Below are 20788 nucleotides of genomic sequence, written 5' to 3'. Positions count from 1 at the left end.
ACCAAGTAAATGTTGCCATGCCTAAACCCCGTGAATACCAATGACTTGTCTTTTTCATGAGTTACTACAACACCATTCTTGTCAAAGGCACACGTTAGTCCAAGATCACACAATTGAGCAATTGAAATAAGATTAAAACTAAGTGCTTCTACAAACAAAACATTAGAAATAGATAAATCTTTAGAAATTGCTATTCTACCCAAACCTAAAACTTTTCCCCTTGAATTATCACCATAGGTGACATGTTCATGATCTCCGGGGTCTTCAAGAGTGGTGAACATGCTATCATTGCCGGTCATGTGTTGAGAGCAACCGCTATCAAGTACCCAATGTTTTCCACCGGCTTTGTAGTTCACCTACACACATGAGAATCACTTTTGAGTTTTAGGAACCCAAACAAGTTTTGGGCCTTGCACATGTGTGACAAGAGCTTTTGGGACCCAAAGTTGCTTGGGGAGCTTCTTCATTGACTCCTTAGTGAGTTTGCCAATGAATTTGGCCTTCACCTTGCCCTTCACTTTACTCAAGAGAAAATGATTATTTTGAAACATTGATGAGTAATTCTTGGGTAAATTAGGAAGAGGACGTGATGGTAAAGTGCACTCCCTAGTGTGGTGCCCGGTGACTTGGCAATGTTGGCAATATGAACCAACTTCCTTGATGAAGCTAATCTTGATCTCCGGAGAAGGAGTAGTAGCTATGTTTGGCTCCGGAAATGAACCAAGACCTCTCTTGCCATAGTCACGGGCATTATTGAAGAGAATCTCCTTGTGGATGTATTCTCCTCTTGAGAGCTTCTCCACACTACTCTTGAGGCTTGCCACTTGATCCATCAATTTCTTTTCCCTAGAAGGTGCAAGCTCGGGCAAAGCATTAGTAGCATTTGCATTAATGAGTAGGTCATCACATGAAGTAGAAGCATTGACCTTCTCAATAGTTTCATGAGCAAAGTTCTCAAGACTTGGGTCAATTGCTTCATAGGCAAATTCAAGTTCTTGGTACTTGTGAGCCAACTCCCTATGCTCTTGTTTAAGCTTTTTGTGGCTCTCTTCAACTTGCTTAGTAAGTACAAGTGACTCATTGTGCTCTTTGAGCAAGTCATTGTACTTGCCAAGCAAGTCGGAGTGGGCAAGCTCTAACTTGGCATGAGTGCTCTCAAGAATCTTGACTTTGCCCTTTTCCCTCTTGATGACGGATGTATACTCATTAATGAGGTTAGTGAATTCATATAGGTCAATCTCTTCATCACTATCATCTTCACTATCCACCTCACTTACCTTGGTGTTACCTTTTGCCATGAGGCACATAGGAGGCGGAGGTGGTGGTGGTGGTTCTTCATTTGTGAGGGCGATGGTGACGATGTCTTCTTCATCACTTGAATCTTCGCTTGATGAGACATCGGTCACCCACTCTTGTTTTTCCACCAAGAAGCTTCTCTTGGTGTGCCCTTTCTTCTTTGGGAAGAGCTTGGTCTTCTTGTCATGACTCTTCTTCTTCCCAACCTTCTTGTTCTTGTTCCTTTTTTCATCCTCTTCATCATCGCTTGAATCATGGCGATGTTTGCCTTTGTTATCCTTCTTTCTCTTGTCCGGCTTGGGGCAATCGGGAGAGATGTAGCCTTTTTCTCCACAATTATAGCAAGTTTTGTTCTTGACATCTCCCCATGGCCGGAACATTCTTCTTTTGGGGTCAAAGTTGAAACCCTTCTTGTTGATCTTGTCATTCAAGCGTGTGAACTTTCTCATCATGAGAGCAAGTTCTCCATCATCTTCTTCATCGGATGAGCTCTCATGATGATCCTCTTCTTCATTGCTTGAGCTTGATTCTTGCTTGACCATCTTGAGCTTGCGGGATTTGTTGGCCTTGGTTTTGAGAGCAATTGACTTGCTTGTTGTTGGCTCTTCGGACATACCAAGGATACCAATTTCATGAGCGCGAATTTCGCCCACAAGCTCTCCCACTTCCATTGCATCAAGATTCTCTTTTTGAAGCATAGCATTGATAATGTTGTACTTGGGCTTCGGAAGGAGCATGAGAATCTTGCGGTTGATGGAGGCACTGTCAATTTTAGAAACTTCAAGAGCATTAATGTCCTTGACAATGACATTCAAGCGAGAATACATATCATTGCAATTTTCATGAGCAAGCATCTTAAAAGAATCATACTTTGCTCTAAACAAGTGATATTTTTGTTCACGGACTTTTGTGGAGCCTTCATGAATTTCAATTAGCTCTTTCCATATCTCACTTGCTAAGTCCATGCCATTTACTCTAGCAAAGACTTCCTCACTAATGGCTTCGAAAATTGCATTTCTAGCCTTAGCGTTCCATTTTAATTGCTCCGGGGTGGGAGTTCCGGTGAATCCGGTCTTTGTTGCCATCCACACTTCGGGGGCAATCGCATCAAGGTATGCGGCCATACGAACTTTCCAATAGGCAAAGTTCTTACCCTCGAAGTGCGGCGGCGAACCTCCCATCTTGGCCATAGCTCTAGGCGGTGAAGCCTAATGATCCAAATGAGCAACGAGGCTCTGATACCAATTATAAGAATCGATGGACCAAGAGGGGGGGTGAATTGGGCCTTTTTCAAATTTCTAAGATAGATAAAACAACCTTAACCTATGCAATGCTAGTAAGGCTCAATTCACCAACCGGCTAAACAAAGCAAACTACACAAGCTAACAAAGATATGAAACTAAGCAAGGTAGAGCTAAGCTATGATCTCTAAGGTCAAGCACATGAAAGAATGCATGAAAGTAAGTGATTGAAATGAAAGAGAGAGCAAGAGACAACCGGATTTTTTCCCGTGGTGTCGATGTGTTGGCACACACCCCTAATCCACGTTGTGACACTCACTAAGAGTCTTGTCACCTCCCATGTCACCGAGACTTGGGCGCTCACTAAGAGTCTCCGTTCACCATCCCGGCGTGGTGGAGATCAAGCCACGTACAATCTTCTTCTCCGGGCTCCCACAATCCTTGGCAAGCTACGCGAGAAACACCTCGATCACCAAGATCGCCTAGGTGATGCCAATCACCAAGAGTAACAAGCTAAGGCCTTCACTTGAGCAAGACCCGATCACCAAGAACGGATGCACACAAGCTTCTCTCTACTCAAGTCCTTAATCTTGCTTCTTGATTGATTGAATGAACAAGTATGTGAAAGATGAAGCTCAAGGTGGCTCTTGACTATAGTATTGAGTGTATGGATGTTGCCTGGTGTCAAGAGTGGCAAAATGACCCATTGGAGGGGTATATATAGGCAGCTCACACGAATAGAGCCGTTGGAGAAAAGCTGCTAGAAAACTGTGTAGCGCCGGTTAATCCGACGTACCTCCAATAGTCATCGTCGGTTTAACCGATGAATGTAAACTGCCCCTTCTGAAAACTAGCCGTTACAACTTGGGCAGATTAACTGATGTATCATCGGTTTAACCGGTGAGTGTAGTTATCCACTGATCAACTGAAAAACCAAGTCTCTGGACTACTGCACCGACGTTAACTCAAACCTATCATCGGTTTAACCGGTGAGTACAACTTCTGAAGTCCTTGGAAAAACCATCTCACTGGTCAATTGCACCGACGTCCCATTTCAAACATTGTCGGTTTAACCGGTGTATAGAACTTGAAATACCCTGGAAAAACCAACTCTGTACTAATGCACCGACGTTAAATTCAAACACGTCGGTTTAACCGGTGTATTGACTTGTCCAGACTCTGCTGACTTCGTTTAACCGACGTATAGAAAATTGAGGTCGTCGGTTAAACCGGTGTTAAAGACTTTTTCTGATTTTGCCTTTTCTAATTTGAGTCTTGAATGAAATCCAAATATTCTTGAGATATAAGTTGAGAACCACTTATTTAAACTTCTAGAAACCTGAGTGACCATAGTGTGCATCCATTTTCAAATGAACATGTCCATGCTCAAGTTACTTAGCCTTAACCCCTCTTAATAGTGCGATCACTAAAAACTATAAAACCTATACTAACCTAAGTGTCCTTCTCAACCTTATGACACTTAGGACTAAAAAGATCCTTAGTCTTGACATATAATTGAGTTGAATACGGAGATCGCCTTTTTGAATAATGAAATTGAGGGGCCTCTTTTGACATATGACCAAATGAGCGATAATGATCTATTAAGCTGCACAAACTCATTAGTCACAATAATGGTTGTCATTAATCACCGAAACATACCTTGAGGGCCTAGATGCTTACAGTCGTCCCCGTACCGTAGTTGCTTATGCCTCGCGTCCATTTTTCCCAAGTGTACGAGAAGCTTAAAGACGAGACAAAAGTTTTTCGAAAAAATGTTGGCGATTTTTGGGGACGTTCGGGGGTTCCCCCCGTAGTAGCGCCCCCGAGGGAGGCGTGGCTTTGCCGAGGGTAAAGCCAGATGTACCTCAGTGTTCGTGCGCATCCGAGCCCTCGAGGGTCCGGAAGGTTCCCAAAAATTAACAAGTAAAGCGTACTTGTTTATTATTTCGGGAAATTGAGAATGCGAGTACAAACGATGTACAAATAGCTCGGAATTCTAAGGATAGAAGCGACGTAGCTGCTGTATGTTCCAAGCGTTGGTGAGGACTTCGCCTTTGTTGTTCGCCAGCTTGTACGTGCCGGGTTTGAGCACCTCGGTGATTATGTACGGGCCCTCCCATGGTGGTGAGAGCTTGTGGCGGCCCCTGCTGTCTTTTCGAAGCCTTAGCACCAAGTCCCCTTTGTTGAGGTCTCGGCGTCGGACTCTCTGCGCTTGATATCTTTGTAAAGACTGCTGGTAGCGCGCAGAGTGTAGGAGTGCCACGTCTCGAGCCTCGTCCACTTGATCCAACGAGTCTTCGCGGGCTCGCTGGTTCTGCTGCTCTTGGTATGCCTCGAGCCTTGGCGACCCGTACTCCAAGTCCGTGGGGAGTATGGCCTCGGCGCCATAGACGAGGAAGAACGGGGTAAAGCCCGTGGCTCTGCTTGGGGTCATCCTCAGGCTCCAAATGACCGAGGGTAGCTCCGTGAGCCACCTCCGGCTGAATTTGTTCAACTTGTTGAAGATTCTTGGCTTCTGTTCTTGGAGGATCATGCCATTAGCACGCTCCACTTGGCCGTTCGTCTGTGGGTGTGCCACAGCCGACCAGTCCACACGTATGTGGAAATTGTCGCAGAACGCCAAGAACTTCTTGCCTGTGAACTGGGTGCCGTTGTCGGTGATGATCGAATTCGGGACCCCAAACCTGAAGACGATGTCGGTGAAGAATAGAACCGCCTGCTCGGATTTGATCTTGCCGATGGGTCGAGCCTCGATCCATTTGGAGAATTTGTCGACGGCCACCAGCAAGTGGGTGAAGCCCCCGGGCGCCTTCTGCAGCGGACCGACGAGGTCCAGTCCCCACACAACGAAAGGCCATGTGATGGGGATGGTCTGCAGAACGTGCGCGGGGAGTGTGTTTTTCGAGCGTAAAATTGGCAACCCTCGCAGGTCCGCACGACGTCGGTGGCGTCGGCAACTGCGGTGGGCCAGTAAAAACCTTGCCGAAACGTGTTACCCACGAGGGTACGTGGCGCGGCATGGTGGCCGCAGACGCCAGCGTGGATGTCGCGGATCAGCTCCTTGCCCTCGGCGATGGGGATGCATCGCTGTAAGACTCCCGAGGGACTGCGCTTGTATAGCTCGTTGTCGATTAGGACGAAAGACTTGGCCCGCCTAGCGAGGCGCCGCGCCTGAGCGCGGTTCGAGGGTAGGACCCCTCGAATCATCCAGTCAAGGTACTGGACGCGCCAATCTTGCGAAGTGGGGGCCTCGTCGATCTCCATTGCTTCGGTCTCGTCCGTGGAGGAGGTCCCGAAGTCAATATCCATGGGCTCGACCTCGTTCGCCGGGGGGTTCCCACCGGAGGGCCCGGTGGACGAGGGGCCTGGCTCGTCGGATCCTTGAATTCGACGGAGAGCTTGGTGATGTCGTGAGCGAAGATGTTCGGGGGGACGGTGGTCCGCCCCGACGCGATATTGGCTAGTTCGTCGGCGTCCTCATTGTACTTGCGCGGGACATGATTGAGTTCCAGGCCATCGAATTTATCTTCGAGGTGGCGCACTGCTTTGCAGTATGCCTCCATCTTCGGGTCGTGGCAGCTAGACTCCTTCATCACTTGGTCGATGACGAGTTGGGAGTCACCGGGCATGTCGAGGCGTTTGACGCCGAGCTCGATGGCGATGCGGAGGCCACTGAGGAGGGCCTCATACTCCGCCATGTTGTTCGATGCAGGGAAGTGCAGGCGTATCACGTATCACATGTGATCTCCAATGGGTGAGATGAAAAGGAGGCCAGCACTGGTGCCGGTTTTCATCACCGACCCGTTGAAGAACATGGTCCAGCATTCGGCCTGGATTTGTGGTGGGGGTAGCTGAATGTCCGTCCATTCAGCCACGAAGTCGGCCAAGATTTGGGACTTGATCGCTTTGCGGGGGGGCGTAGGTGAGAGTTTCTCCCATCAGCTCCACAGACCATTTGGCAATTCTACCATCGGCTTCCCTGTTGCGGACTATCTCTCCCAAAGGGAAAGACGAGACCACGGTGACGGGATGGGCCTCGAAGTAGTGGCGCAGCTTGCGCCGAGCCAAAACCACTGCGTAGAGCAGCTTCTGAATCTGCGAATAGCGTGCCTTAGTTTCAGACAACACCTCGCTGATGTAGTACACCGGCCGTTGGACGGGTAGAGCATGGCCCTCCTCTTGTCTCTCGACAATGACCACCGCGCTGACCACTTGGGTCGTCGCAGCTACGTACAGATAGAGGGGCTTGCTATCCGTGGGTGGTGTGAGAATGGGGGCGTGAGTGAGCGATGCCTTCAGCCTGTCGAGGGCTTCCTAGGCCTCGGGGGTCCACGTGAAGCGCTCGGTTTTCCTCAAGAGTCGATACAGGGGTAAGCCTTTCTCGCCGAGGCGCGAGATGAACCGGCTGAGGGACGCTAAGCATCCCATGACCCTCTATACCCCCTTTAGGTCTTGGATTGGTCCCATCCGAGCGATGGCCGAGACTTTCTCAGGGTTGGGTTCGATGCCCCGCTGGGAGACAATGAAGCCCAAGAGCATGCCTTGAGGCACCCCGAACACGCACTTCTCGGAGTTGAGTTTTACCCCTTTGGCCCGTAGGCAATCGAATGCGATCCTGAGATCGGTGACCAGGTCGTCCGCCTTCCTGGATTTTACAACGATATCGTCGACATATGCCTCTACGTTCCGCCCGAGATGGTCTCCGAAAACATGGAGCATACACCGCTGATATGTAGCTCCGGCGTTTCTGAGGCCAAAGGGCATCGTAACGTAGCAGTACATGCCGAATGGTGTGATAAAAGAGGTCGCGAGCTGGTCGGACTCTTTCATCTTAATTTGGTGATAGGCGGAATAAGCATCAAGAAAGGATAAAAGTTCACATCCTACAGTTGAATCTATAATATGATCAATTCGTGGCAAAGGAAAGGGAACCTTCGGACATGCTTTATTCAAGCTAGTGTAATCTACACACATCCTCCAGTTTCCATTCTTTTTCTTCACTAATACAGGATTAGCTAGCCACTCGGGATGGAATACCTCCTTGATGAACCCGGCCGCCAGAAGTTTCTGCAACTCCTCGCCGATCGCCCGGCGCTTGAGCTTGTCGAAGCGTCGCAGGCGCTGCTTCACCGGTTTGGAGTTGGGTCGGATATCAAGGGAGTGCTCGGCGACCCCCCTCGATATGCCAGGCATGTCCGAGGGGCTCCACGCGAAAATGTCTGCATTGGCGCGGAGAAAGTCGACGAGCACCACTTCCTATTTGCTGTCGAGGGTGGCACTGATCTGGAACGCCTTGTCGTCGGGGTGGCTCGGGTCGAGGGGCACCTTCTTGATACCCTCGGCGGGTTCAAAGCTTCCCGCGTGTCAGTGCGTGGAGTCCAAGGCCTCGCCTGCCATTCTGTCGAGGGTGGCTGCGAGGGCCTCGTCCTCCGCTTGAGCCTCCGCGTGCTCAACGCACTCGACGTCGCACTCGTAGGCATGCTCGAACGAAGAGCCGACAGTGATGACGCCCTTCGGACCCGGCATCTTCAACTTGAGGTAGGTGTAGTTGGGCATGGCCATGAACTTGGCATAGCAGGGACGTCCAAGAATGGCATGATAAGATCCCCGAAACCCCACCACCTCAAAGATGAGTACTTCCTTGCGAAACTTGGCTGTCGTGCCGAAGCAGACAGGCAGATCGATCAGGCCGAGGGGTTGGACGCGCTTCCCCGGCGCAACGCCATGAAATGGCGACTTGCTGGGGCGAAGCTTGTTCAATCCAATCCCCATGAGCCCCAAGGTATGGGCGTACATGATGTTTAGGCTGCTGCCTCCGTCCATGAGCACCTTCGAGAAGCGGGTGTTACCGATGATGGGGTCGACAACGAGCGGGTACCGTCCCGGATGCGGGACGTAGTTGGGGTGGTCCTCGCGGCCAAAGGAAATGGTATCCTTCGACCAGTCGAGGTAGGATGGCGTGGCCTTGGTGACGGAGAAGACTTCCCGGCGCTCACGCTTGCCCTGCCGAGAGGTCATGTTCGTCGTTGGTCCTCCGAAGATGAAGAAGGCGTTCTCCACCGGGGGGAACTCGTCATCTCCACCTTTGTCGCCAGCATCCTTTCTCTTGTCCTCGTCGCGATGCGTGACGCGGTTGTAATACCTCTTGAGCATCTCGCACTGCTCGAGGGTATGATTGACCGAGCCCTGGTGGTAAGGACACGGCTTCTTAAGCATGTCGTCGAACAGGCCGCCACCGCCTCGGGGGGGGCCTCGAGGTCCTTTGTGGTCTGGGGCGGCAGCGAAGGCCTCCTCGGAGTCCTCTGCCTGCCCCGATCCACGCTGGTTCGGTGGGACCAGCTTCTTTCCCTTCCTCCCCCGCTTCTGTTTCTTGACGGGGGCGTTGGGCTTGGCATTGCTGCCCTCCGCAGGCGCATCTTCCTTGCGCTTGTTCGGCTTATCGTCGAAAATGGCACCAATAGCCTCCTCGCCGGCGGCGTAGTTGGTGGCGGCGTCGAACAACTTGTTGGTGTTGGCGGGTCGGCTTCTCGCAAGCTCGTGCACCAGGTTCCTGCACGTCGTACCCTCGAAGGCGTTGATGACCTCGACGTGGGTGACGCTGGGGAGCTCGGTGCGCTACTTGGAGAAGCGCCGCAGTAGTCACGCAGGGACTCATTGGGCTTCTGGCGACACCCTTTGAGGTCCCAGGAGTTCCCAAGGCGCACGTATGTGCCCTGGAAGTTGCCCACGAAGATCTTGACTAAGTCGGCCCAGTTGTGAATCTGGTCCGCGGGCAAGTGCTCGAGCCACGTTCGTGTGGCATCTGCAAGGTGAAGAGGAAGGTTGCGGATGATGACCGCGTCGTCTGTCGCACCACCCAGCTGGCATGCTAGGCGATAGTCATTGAGCCAGACCGCGGGATCTGTCTCGCCCGAGTACTTGACGAGGGTGGTGGGCTGTCGAAAGCGCGGGGGAAAAGATGCAGTACGAATCTCCCGGCTGAACACCCGGGTGCCCGGAGGCTCCGGTGACTCGCCCCTGTCGTGCTCGGGGTCGAAACGTCCACCCCGTCGAGGGGTGTATTTCCTGCCGCCGACGATGTAGCGGGCGTCGCCGTCATCGGCGTGCCCGCGCGTGTCGTGGAGTTGCTCCCTTGCAGGAGCCTTTCCGATGCGGTCGTGGACCGAGGGTGCCTTCGCACCGGGTGCTACGGCTGCCTTGCCCTTCCCTACTGGTGGAGTGTGCACCGAAACCTCGTGGTCCTGGCGTGCAGTCCCACCGGGCTTTCGAGCGCATACGAGACGCAGAGCTCTCGGCCTGCTGCACAGCAGCTTGCTCGATGAGCGCCTGTGCCTCGCGGTGCAGGTTGCGACCCGAAGGCGGCGACGGCTTGGGCATGGCTTGGAGTAGGTAGGCCATAGCGACGAGTTTTTCGCCGGCCGTCTTCAGTTCTGGAGGTTTGTCGACATTGTCGTCGGCCAGGATGCGCTCCCGGGCAACGCGCGTCGCCGCCTGGGCATGTGCACCACGCGCGGTGCGGTGCTGCTCGAGTGCGGTGCGCAGCTCCTATGTCTGCCGGCATTGCTCGTCGAGCTTGGCTTGAAGCTCTTTGAGTTGTGCCAGCTGTGCTTGTCGCGCCGCCGAGCTTGACAAAGAAGAAGGGGTCGCAGGCGGCACCACCGGTTGGTTTGCCTGTGCGTCCGCCCCGCCGTCCCCATCGTCGCCCGAGGCGTTGTCGTTTTGCCCGTCCGCAAGATCGGCCATGAAGCACTCCCGAGTGGGATTGTACTCCCCCTCACTGGAGTCCTCAGAGCAGGTGAGGCAATAAGCCATCGCGAGCTGGAACGAGCGGAAAGCGTCGGGGTCGCGGACCCTGGAGTAGTCCTCGGTCTCCTCGGCCATGAAGATGTTCATGAAGAAGTTGATTTTGTCGGCAATCGAACTCGCCGTTTCGGGGTAGGATTCGTCAGGAGACGACGCGATGAGGTTGCGGATCGACAGAAGATGATGACCCGGCAGATCCTCATACTCGGTGAAGTTAGTGCTGATTGAAGAGGCGTAGGTGGCAGCGTTGCGCATCTCGAAGGGAAAGGGCGACGGCGAGGTCGAGCCCCCCCTGGGAGGCACTGGTACTGCAGCAGATGATGGTGCCGGCGCAGATGACGCCGAGGCGTGTGATGACGAAGCGGTGGCCCCATTGGCTGCGATGCTGAGTTGCGACATGCCAGCCTCAACCCATATGTGGGAGCTATGGCGTGCCGCACGGCTCCGCTCCGCGCGTGCTTGTCGCGAATACTGGCCCGAGCGCCTGTTGCGCTGGGCTGGTGAAGTCGGAGTGACGGGGTTGCATCTGGGCGAGAGGAGCTCCATGAGGTAACCGTTGCCAGTCGCTCTGAACTCGAGACTCCCGATCCAGATCACGTATCCCGCTAGGAGCGGATCCGAGACGCCCATGGGGAATGGGTTGGATCTGCCCGCCATCCCTGGAGATCAAATGGGAACAAGAGAGAAAATGTCACGCAGCGTCCCCTACCTGGCGCGCCAACTGTCGGTGTCCTGACCCGGGGGTCCGGATCCCAACTAGTAAATGTTGTGTGTTTTCTCGTCCCAGATGTTGATGCAAGAGGCAACACAGTAACACACGTGTTTATCCTGGTTCCGGCCGCGGGGCCGTACGTCCAGCAAGAGGGTGTGCGAGGGCACTGTATTATCTTGCACCCGAAGTGCTTGTAGTAGGGGGTACAAGCGAGGCGAGAGAGGGAGGGAGGCTCCCAAGTCTCTGCTAGGGGAGAAGCTGAGCGTGGCGAGTAGCGTTGTTAGGGCTAGGAGCGAGTGTGTGTGCTCTGTGAGCGATGTAATGCCTAGAGAGCCGACCGACCCCCTTAAGGGAAGCCCGCCTCCTCCTTTTATAGACACAAGGAGGGATGGGTACATGTACATGGGGTCGCGGAAGTCGTCGTTTCTCCCCGAGCTGTGGGGATACAACAGTCGAGTACTGTGGGAAGCACACTGTAGGGTATGGCGTCAGGCGTGGTGGTCGTGCTGGGCATCGTCCTTGACCTCGCGGAGATCGCGCCGGCGTCCTGCCAACCCCAGCAGGCAGCGTGGTCGTTGCTGTAGGGTGTACAGTCCTCCAGATGTGGCTTGATGGCATTCCGTGGGCCCTGCAGGTCAGGGTGTTGAATATATACGTCCACCAGCGGTAGCAGGGCGCGTGGCGGTCCCGGACCCCCTGGACGGAGTGCTGTCCTATGCACTAAGGAGGTCCGGGAGTCATGTGGAGGTCCCGGACCCCTCAAGGGGGAGGTCCAGGCCTCCGGCTGCTAGTGTTGGGCACCCCTCTCCGATGGGGCGCGTGGCGACACCGGACTCCTCCCCGAGCAGGAGGTGGGTCCAGGGCCATACGTGTGATGAGGTGTAGTCCGAACGGCCGGAGTTGGCAGAATAGTAATGGGAACAGTGCCGAGCCCGTCTCGTCCCGCATCGCAGGTTCCACAATGCTGCCACAGCGTCCAGGATGGTGGAGCAGTGACCGGAGTTGGCGGACGTGACGCCGGTCACAACCACTGTGGGGAATGGCGGCCTGACGCCGTCTGTCCTGACGCCGAGGGGTGGCCTCGAGCGAAGCGGAGATGAGTTGCCTGCTCGAGGGTAGGTTCGCTACCCTCGAGCGAGGCGGAGATGCGGGGCGCAGTCGAGGGTCTCGGTGGGAGCCCTCGAGCGAGGCGGAGATCGCCCCTCGGGTCCGAGGGGGTGCGAATGGGCCGCATGCTGGTCTTCTTTGAGCCCTTTCCTTTCATCCAGACTGGAAGGAGGCCGTGGGCCTTCGTGGGCCCCGTTGCCTTAACATGTGCTTTGCGTTTTTAGGGTGATCTTAGTACCCCGATTAGGGTGTCCCTAATCGTGGTACCCGACAATTGCAGTTCTAAATGTGTAGGTTGGTTCAATTAGATTGCTCACTGAATGTAGTGTACTGAAAATAGAATGGTAGTTACGAAACATAAATTTTCGGTTTGCAATACAGTTTTGTAAACAATGCTACGATTACAAAGCAGCGGGCTAAGGCGTTCGTACTACTAGGTACTTGAACAATGAAAAGCATGGCATGTGCAACACGATAACCTCGTGTTGTGAGTAAACCGAACATGCCTTAGGAAATGTAAAATGTCGGGATTACATGTTGGTACTTTACTGAGTGCACCGGGGATATTTTCTCTTCCTAATAGCTTCAGACCCTGCTTCCTTAGCACGGCGGGCCCTCTCTCGCTTCCTCTCCCTATCAGCTTCACGTTCCTCTGCCTTCTGACGTTCCACTTCTGCAATCCTCTTCTGAATCTCTTCCTGGTTTTTCTTGCGCTTCTCCTCCATCTGTTTTTCATGCAGCATTCGTTGCCACCTTTGTGCAGCCCACCTTGCTTGACGCTCCACGTGGTCCTTATCCTGCTGAGATTGCTCGGTGTCTAACCACTGCACGAAATCGCATAGAGGCGGTGGAGTCTTTCCCCAAATCATGTTAGAAGTCATTACTAAATGTGAAAGTGACAAACTCTGATAGTGTTTTGTAGTACCTTTGCTCGGTCCTTGCCGTAATGTTTGGTCGGGTCGTACTCGTAATTCTCACACATGAAGAACCTCTTGCCAAAGTCGTCCCCCAAAACCCTTGATTTCATTAGTTTGCACAAGGATCCGCAAAAACACATAGGCACCTAAACTCCTTGGGGGACTGTTTCCGTCACCTTACTCTATAGAATGTAGGTGGATCATCATGATGCCATGGTGTTGAGCCCTAGCAATCACAAGTGAGCAATCAGATTGCTAATATACTATATCAACGCTAATCATTATTAGTAACTACACCTAAATGTACCACTAATCACTCCTAATAATAATTAAACTGATTGTTAAACTACTGTTTCAACAAAATACTTTCTACAATTTTCTAACATTTTCTAAAAAAATTTAATATTATCTTCCAATTTTTAAGACTTTCTAATACTTCTCTAACAATTTTCTAGAACTTTCTAATACTTAATCTAACACTAAATGTACTGTATCAACGCTAATCATTACAAGTAATTGCACCTAAATATACCACTAATCACTCCTAACAATAATTAAATTGATTGCTAATCTACTGTTTCAACAAAAATAATTACAACATAATCTATTTGTAAAGCGTAGAAGAATTTTGGTTACCTGTAGTCGCCGGCTCGAAAATCCGGCAGGGCTTCGCCTCTCTCCCTCCCTCTTTTTTCTTGGTTTCTGTAATTTTAGTGATGCAAATAAGGGGTGGGGGACTAGCCAACCCTTATATAAGGGTGGGAGAGCCGGTCGCCTTGCAGCCGGGCGGCCAGGGCCGGCCGCCCGCTGCCGGGCGACCGGCCCCCCAGGGACCTACGCGCAAATACTTTCGCAAAAGTTTTTGCACAAAAATCCCTGCCGCCCCACAGCGGGCGAACAGGTCCCGGCCGCCCGGCAGCGGGGCGGCCGGGTAATATTCCTGTAAATTTCGAAAACGAAAATATATTTTTGTAAAAAACGAAAATAAAAAATAAAAAAAACCGCTCCGGACAAAGGCGGTTGGACCGCCCGCGACTCGCCGGCCGCCACGAGGGCCCGCGCGTGGCATGGATCCTCGGCGCTCGGCAGACGGCAGGGAGGCCCACGGGCCCCGCGGGCGGAGTACGTGGTACACTGTGTCGCTGTGCCGCGCGCGATTTCGACCGTCAGTGCCGCGCTGATGTGTGCCCCCACTGTACTGTGCTATGTTCCCTCCGGTTACTGACACGGGAGAAATGGACACGGCCACTTGCACTTGGCGAGGAGAGAATCACTGCACACCGGCCGCCTGCCCTCAATCATACTACTAGGGGACTGGCGCCTTCATTTTTTTACAGAAGTAAGTTTGGTGGCACGGCAAATACGGTCAAGTATTTGGCATTCACATGTGGATGGAAGAATAATCACACCCATATAATCCAGTGACTAGTCTGCACATTCTAGAATCTATATATAGAAAAAGAAATGATACTATTATTATTCTCTCGTAGAAGAAGAATGGTAGCAATACCAATTAACATCAAAATTTTCCTCTTTACTCATCTTATTTTGCATGTTTGTGTATCTATTGTAGCCTAACTCGTAAAAAGTAAACTTGACCCCGAATGGTGGTTAGAAGCCTTTGTTAAGAATATCTCAAAACTCATGACCTTGTACCAAAAGCGGCACGATGACCCAGAATTCAAGTAGGAACCTGCAAAAATAAACAATAAACCATCACACGTTTGAGACGGTTTTTGGACCCTTTTTGTGAATGAATGAACGATTCGAAAACCTCCATCTCGCTCTCACGTCAGGGCTAGGCGACGACTCGACACTTCGAGCTGGAAACGCAGAAATGGACATTCCAGCCATCGGACGGTGGAGAAAAACCCACCGCTGCGCCGCGATCAAGGAGGGAAAGGCAAAGACCAACCGTGAAAGCGAAGGGGACGGTGCCCCCGGGGTGGCGTTACCGTGAGCCGGGCTCCTCCCCCACATGGGCATTGGCACGGCACGGGGGCACGCGTAGCGCCAAGCGAGGCCGCGGCCACCTCCACGCTCGCTGCTACCCCTCGCACCGTTCGTCCGTCCATTGCCTCGTCTTATATATGCCACCGCCCGCTCCACATCACCACCGTCTCGCACCGTCGCGGCCACCCACATCAGCCTCCCAAGGGCCGGACCCCTTCGTTCCTCCGAGCGCAGTCGATCCGTCGTCGGCTCCGCCTCCTCCGTTCGCCGATCCGTTCCTAGGTGAGCCTCCCTTCGCTCCTCCCTTCACGATTTCTCGCGCTGGGGTGTTGCGGGTTGCCGTGCATTTGGGTTCTCTGTTCTCGAAATGGATGTATTTGTCCGTGACGCTGATCAATGGGTGCTGCGCGCGTGCAGATCCCCCCCCCCCCCCCCCCACTTTCATTGCATTGTTCACTCGATTGTGCTCTGTGTGTGGTGTTATTCGCTGTACGGAAGTTTGGCGCTGGAGATAGGAGGACGGTGGATCAGGTGGGCGGCGGGATTCTGAGTTGCGCCGGTGCGGGCACCGGCGATGTGGTGTTGGCTGGGAGTGTGGCCGTGAAGAAGGGACCAGCGCTCGGCGAGGGAGGAAGCGATCTGTTTAGAATTCTTCAGAGGAAAAGTGAGGTGGCGGCTAGAATCAGTCCTCAGTTTTTCGCGCTGTCTGAATAAATTTCCCTGAAATATTTTTTTACGATTATATTTGTCTGAATTGATGCTATTTGAGTTGATGTACAGTCTCTCCACGATTTCGTTCTTGGTTGTCGCTCCTTGAAAGGCTGTACCGGGCCTGTTTCTTGGTCCTCGCGGGGGGTGGGGGAGTCGACGTGTTCTTCCGCCATTTCTTTTCGTCTTCCAACAAAAAGGGGTCCTCCGTTTTGTTCTTGGATCCTGCGCAGCTCGTTTTAAACTTGTATTTGACTTGTGGCCAGCTCCGTTTCATCATTGTTTTGTCCGTAAACAATTCTAAAAAATGCCGGCTTTTCTTGCGTCTCTGCAGTCGTCCCATTTTTTGTGTGAACTTATTTTTGCAAATGTTCAGGTCAGCTGCACTTACTTTAGGTGACTGGGTTGCTATTCCGGGGACTGGTTGTGAGTTTGTGACTATTCAACCTTATGATTTTGTCCCTGTTACTTTTCATCACTCAGCATGTGGAGTAATTTAGACCCTTCAAGAGCTTGAATATCATTTTCATTTGAAGAGTTCTCTTATTCTACTTTGCTTCGGTTCGAGTTCAGAGGATGAAGACGGGATCCCAACCCAACCGGGGCTGAGATCTTGTGATTCACATGCACATGCCCTGAAAAGAAGGCAGAAAATCTTTTTTATGGCTTTCTCGGCTGATGTGTACTTCCATCCTTCGCTTTCAAAATCTTCGATGTGTAGGCATCATTGCACAACGCCCTTTATCCTGTCCTTTATTCCGTGACTACGTTGATGATCCTTTCTCATCACACTAGGAACTGTGAAAAAAGTGTGGTTCATATTCTTCTTCATGTGGGGATTATCAGGAACTAGGCAAGAAAGTCAGTTGCTTATCTTGTTCCAATCCAGTTCTGGCCCTGCGTTGTCTTGTACACAGTGAATAAATTTCCAAGACTGCTTGATTGCTAATGGTTGTGATATTGCAGGTGTGCTTCAGCTATGCAGTTCAGCAGTGTTTTTCCCCTGGAGGGAAAAGCATGTGTGAGCCCAGTGAGGAGGGAAGGTTCTGGGAGTGAGCGGGTGAGGATTGGGGATTGCAGCAGCACCAGGCAGAACAGGGCATTAAGGAGGATGTGTTTTGGTGCTAGGGGCACCACAAATAGCGCTCAATGTGTGCTCACTTCAGATGCTGGCCCAGACACTCTTGTAAGTTTAATACCATTGATGATCTTATTGGTGTTTCAGCACTGTCATTTGTAATTTATATTAGTTCCTTGCATCTCAAACATCTTGTATGCAAAAACTTGCAGGTTGTCCGAACATCCTTCAGAAGGAATTATGCTGATCCAAATGAAGTTGCCGCTGTCATACTGGGTGGTGGTACTGGGACTCAGCTTTTCCCTCTCACAAGCACAAGAGCCACTCCTGCTGTAAGATGATACTTTCATTTAGTTTCAACTTGATGCACCTCGACTGCAGACACAAATTTAAAATCTATGCAATTTCCATGGTGTCAATTTAACTAACCATCTTTAGGTTTATGGTATCCAATGATCTCTGTTTAACTTTCAGTTTTATTTAGTTTCAAATTGATACATCTAATTATCTCTATTGCAGATGAGAAAAAAAGAATATGTTGCTTTGCAAGAAATGTTCAATTTTATTCGCCAGTTATAAGTTTGATATGTAGACAAGAGTCTGATCTCTGTTTATTTTCAATTTTCCGCTGCACATGGTAATTGGTTTGGATTAAGTCAGTTAAAGTATAGCTCATTCAATTGCAATGTTTCTGCGTCGTGTTTAAATTATCGGTGGAAGGGGGCCAGGGGCTTTTATAGCCTCCCCCCCCCCCCCCCCCCCCAACACACACAAAAAAAAGGAACAAGAAGAAAGAAAGAGAGAAAAAATAAAAAAAAACAATGATGCCCTCCACCAACCGACATGATGTCAACTCAAGGCCATCAATGACTATCATCTATATAGTCATTTCAGCCATCTTTTAATCAGTGGTCTGAATCTTGTTTCTTTCCTTTTGTTGCATTACTTAGGTTCCTATCGGAGGATGTTACAGGCTTATTGATATCCCCATGAGCAACTGTTTCAACAGTGGCATAAACAAGATATTTGTTATGACTCAGTTCAACTCAGCTTCTCTTAATCGTCACATTCACCGCACATACCTTGGTGGGGGAATCAACTTCACTGATGGATCTGTTGAGGTAAGCCACCTAAAATTTGATATGGTTTAGTCAAGAGCTTGCAACGCATATTCTTTTCACAATTTCCATCAAATTTCTTTATCTGAATACAGCATTACTGATATAACTTTGCCATTGAATAGGTGCTGGCTGCAACGCAAATGCCTGGGGAGGCTGCTGGTTGGTTCCAGGGCACAGCAGATGCTGTTAGAAAATTTATCTGGGTACTTGAGGTAATAAATATGTCTAGTGGCTGATGGTACTTGTTGCCTGTACTTATTTGGATTCCTGAACCAATGCATCTGATGTTGTGCGTACTTCTTCAGGATTATTACAAGCACAAAACTATAGAACACATTTTGATTTTGTCAGGAGATCAACTCTACCGTATGGATTACATGGAGCTTGTGCAGGTTGGTGATTTTCTCTTGTATTCTATTGTAGGAGTATGTTTTTTATTTTAACTACCTGACCCCTGGCATTTGCCGTTTGCAGAAGCATGTAGATGACAATGCAGACATTACTTTATCATGCGCTCCTGTTGGAGAGAGGTATGTCACTACACTACATCAGGTTTCTAATTTTTATGAGCACTTCGTCCTTCTCATCAGAAATAATTGCATATGCTGATTTTATTTTCTTTGTTTTGCAAGCCGAGCTTCTGACTATGGGCTAGTTAAGTTCGACAGTTCAGGCCGTGTAATTCAATTTTCTGAGAAACCAAAGGGCGCTGACTTGGAAGAAATGGTTAGTAATCACCTTACCTCAGGGACTCAGAATAACGTATCTTACAAAAATAGCACTATCTGAAGTGTAAGCTGTTCATTGCAGAAAGTGGATACCAGCTTTCTCAATTTCGCCATTGATGACCCAACTAAATATCCCTATATTGCTTCAATGGGAGTTTATGTTTTCAAAAAAGATGTTCTTCTAAACCTTCTAAAGTAAGAACTTTGTCTTTGTGGTAATACAGTTCCCATGTAGTTATCTGTGTTCTAACTTAGCATTCTTAGGTCGAGGTATGCTCAACTGCATGACTTTGGTTCTGAAATTCTGCCCAAAGCTTTACATGACCACAATGTGCAGGTAAACCCTCTCCTTTATGATTCACTTTCATTGTTTGATAATCATGGCCCAGTTCCCAGATTTGTCACTAGTTCAATCTCTATTAGGTTAGCAGTACACTTATAGTTCATCTGACTTTGTTTGTCAGGCGTATGTCTTCACTGACTACTGGGAGGACATTGGAACAATCAGATCATTCTTTGACGCAAACATGGCCCTCTGTGAGAAGGTACTTTTTTTGTTGTTTCCAAGTTCTAATATGCTTTAACTGTCCGTGCAACTAGATTGACAATTTTTAGATTAGGGGAAACCGGCCTCAACTACCACAAGATGATAGCTTACAGCCACAACTAGATTAACAATATCTTCAGATGATAGAGTTCCATCCAGACTCTTGAAATAATTTCCATCATTGATCTCTCTAATTTGTCCATGGCAGCCTCCAAAGTTTGAGTTTTACGATCCGAAAACACCCTTCTTCACTTCACCTCGGTACTTGCCGCCAACAAAGTCAGATAAATGCAGGGTACGTGTCCCGTGGAATGATGATACCTCAATTACCTGCAATCCGTTAACTATAGTATGAGCTGTGCCTATCTGAGCTTTGAATCCATATGCAGATTAAAGACGCGATCATTTCTCACGGCTGCTTCTTGCGTGAATGTACCATTGAGCATTCTATTGTCGGTGTTCGTTCGCGCCTAAACTCTGGATGTGAGCTCAAGGTAGGGGTGTACATTGATGATTGAATTCACTCGCACGACAATGGAACAGGCGAACAGCTGAGATATGCAAACTATGCTTGCAGAATACTATGATGATGGGTGCAGATTTGTACGAGACTGAAGACGAGATTTCGAGGCTACTGTCAGAGGGCAAGGTCCCCATTGGCGTAGGGGAGAACACAAAGATAAGGTGAGTGCTTGACCTGAAACACTGTGCGCTGTTACAACTTTTGTATTATGATAATCTAAGCCTTTTCGTTCGTTGTTTTGCAGCAACTGCATCATCGATATGAACGCTAGGGTTGGAAGGGACGTTTCCATCACAAACAGTGAGGTAAGCAGATCAGAGAGGCGTAAACATTTGGGAATTCACTTTTCAGTATTCCTACCAACACGACACTGTCACACTGCTCGTCACCAATGATGCAACCGCAATGCTTCTGGCAGGGCGTCCAAGAAGCTGACCGGCCGGAGGAAGGATACTACATCAGATCCGGGATCGTGGTGATCCTGAAGAACTCAACCATCAAGGACGGGACCGTCATATAGGTGCCACCCTGGGTACAAAATTCGGCCGTTGTCATGAGAATTTGGGGTGTGTGACCTTGAATTCAGATGAGGAACAAGTACAGATAAAGGAAGATCGGTTAGAGCTGGCCAGATTGATGATCAAGAGAAAGATGTTGCGGTAGTGTTGGCACTGGTCGTTCTTCCTCGGTTACATGTCGTAGCAACGCAAAATAAGCTGGCCGAGTAAAGGTGCAGCGACTTTTGGGGGATCGGATCGTTGGTGCATCGTGTAGATAAACTCGGACGCAACACATGGAATTTGCCTGTCATCTTCCCATGTCTGTGATTCTGTTCATCCATATTCTCTGAACCTTCCCGTGCCTGTCATACTCGCTGTAAACGTTCGTTGTTCTGTCTCGCTGCCGCGCGGTAGGTGAGCGCGGCCCAGCGCGACTAACCAGAAGGTGGTTCGGGCCGCGAGCTGGCGCGGAAACTTTGGGCCTTTAATGTATCGGGCCTGACTATGCCGAACAGCCCACAAGGGTGGCGCCACCGTGGCGGTGGCAGGCACGC

The 20788-nt window shown here is 50.4% G+C and overlaps 1 protein-coding gene across 1 annotated transcript; it reads left to right on the top strand.

The window, feature by feature from the left end:
• The first annotated feature begins 15197 nt into the window (after positions 1–15197).
• On the top strand, positions 15198–20585 carry LOC120664518 (glucose-1-phosphate adenylyltransferase large subunit 3, chloroplastic/amyloplastic-like). Its single transcript, XM_039943778.1, has 16 exons — positions 15198–15311; positions 16704–16923; positions 17028–17147; positions 17766–17936; positions 18059–18148; positions 18242–18328; positions 18411–18466; positions 18569–18662; positions 18747–18859; positions 18929–19001; positions 19129–19209; positions 19420–19506; positions 19601–19705; positions 19789–19895; positions 19979–20039; positions 20153–20585. Exons 2-16 carry the CDS (start codon positions 16717–16719, stop codon positions 20252–20254), a joined length of 1554 nt encoding a protein of 517 aa, XP_039799712.1. The 5' UTR covers positions 15198–15311; positions 16704–16716; the 3' UTR covers positions 20255–20585.
• Positions 20586–20788: the final 203 nt, after the last annotated feature.

Source organism: Panicum virgatum, chromosome 3N (assembly GCF_016808335.1).
Source record: "Panicum virgatum strain AP13 chromosome 3N, P.virgatum_v5, whole genome shotgun sequence".
NCBI lineage: Eukaryota > Viridiplantae > Streptophyta > Magnoliopsida > Poales > Poaceae > Panicum > Panicum virgatum.
Note: the sequence above shows the minus strand (reverse complement) of the source record. Positions and strands in the feature narration are given on the sequence as shown.